This window comes from Camelina sativa, chromosome 17 (genome assembly GCF_000633955.1).
Source record: "Camelina sativa cultivar DH55 chromosome 17, Cs, whole genome shotgun sequence".
NCBI classification, from domain to species: Eukaryota; Viridiplantae; Streptophyta; class Magnoliopsida; order Brassicales; family Brassicaceae; genus Camelina; species Camelina sativa.
In genome coordinates this window covers 4,832,972-4,834,038 of record NC_025701.1, presented here as the reverse complement: position 1 = coordinate 4,834,038, position 1,067 = coordinate 4,832,972, and the positions used below count along the sequence as shown (strand labels likewise).

At 39.5% G+C, this 1,067-nt stretch overlaps 1 protein-coding gene across 2 annotated transcripts in view; it reads right to left on the bottom strand.

The window, feature by feature from the left end:
* LOC104755338 overlaps nt 1-1,067 on the bottom strand; it is a gene marked incomplete at its 3' end in the record, with an annotated part of 6,735 nt that continues 5,668 nt past the window's right edge. The window contains 5 exon segments of one of the 2 annotated variants that reach the window (XM_019239656.1): nt 1-154; nt 242-323; nt 412-509; nt 619-766; nt 957-1,029. In XM_019239656.1, coding sequence (XP_019095201.1) covers nt 71-154; nt 242-323; nt 412-509; nt 619-766; nt 957-1,029 — 485 coding nt within the window. 2 annotated transcript variants of the gene reach the window in all.

Genomic DNA, 1,067 nt, shown 5'->3' with positions numbered 1-1,067 from the left:
TCTTTTCTTGCAGAAGCTGTACACAGAAAATGGAGAATGAATAATTAATTTTCCCTTGGATGAACCCATTTCACGGTAATTTGCAGGATTTAATCACTTCCATCACTGCTTTATGCGTCTCCGGAGGGATCATTTTCAGAGTCATGTGAAATGCCTGAAGAACAAACATAGTACACAATCACTTCAACGGGTTCTCCTAGCCTGAAATCGAATAGCCATAAGGTGTTAAAGAGGCACATACCACAAATCTTTCCAAGACCGGTACAAGAATCCCGAGATTGCGTTTCGGGAGATAGTCCTTGATGGAGTTGCGTATACTTCTACTGCTAGTGGGGTCCAAGAGCATGTTAGTTTCTAGTCGAAGATTAGATGGATTATGACATATATACTGAGATTGAAAACAAAAAGTACCTTTCGGTTGAAAGAAAGGCGAGTAGTAGAGCAGAGTACGCTTCCACAATCATCTTTTCCGCTTCCTTTTCACCTTCTAGAACAGCTTCTTCATCATCCTGAATACAAAAAAAAAAAGAGAGAAAAAAAAACACAGCAGGTTTAATACTAAAAGCCTTTTCTGTGGATCTCGAAGTTCAAATAAACAACAGTGATACGGCTACTCACTAAGGTGAATGTAGTTGTCTCTTCTTTGGCCTCTGCTGATCCTTGATTAGTGAGAAAGATTGAACATAGTAAAGGAATCATTTTCTGTTCACTCTCTTGCAACCCTTCCGGTTTTGTGATAGGAACACTAGCTGAAGCAAGCCGTGATCTACAAAAATATCAGTTGCTTGATTAGAAAACAGATACCAATTCCGCTGTGACTAAAGGTTATAGACAAACGAGTGTGACTAGTTTAACTTGTATTGACTCGACCACATGATGGTGTTAATAGAGTGTGACCGCAATAAAGCAAAATCTAAAACGTTATTGGTAAAAGCTGAGATTTTGTTTGCACCAACCTGTTCACTCCGTCTTTCTCAACCAAATTTACCAGCAATCCCAAGATGGCAACAAGAAATTCTAACTCCTGATCTGTAAGATGTGCGTCTTTCTTCTGATGGGATGATCCC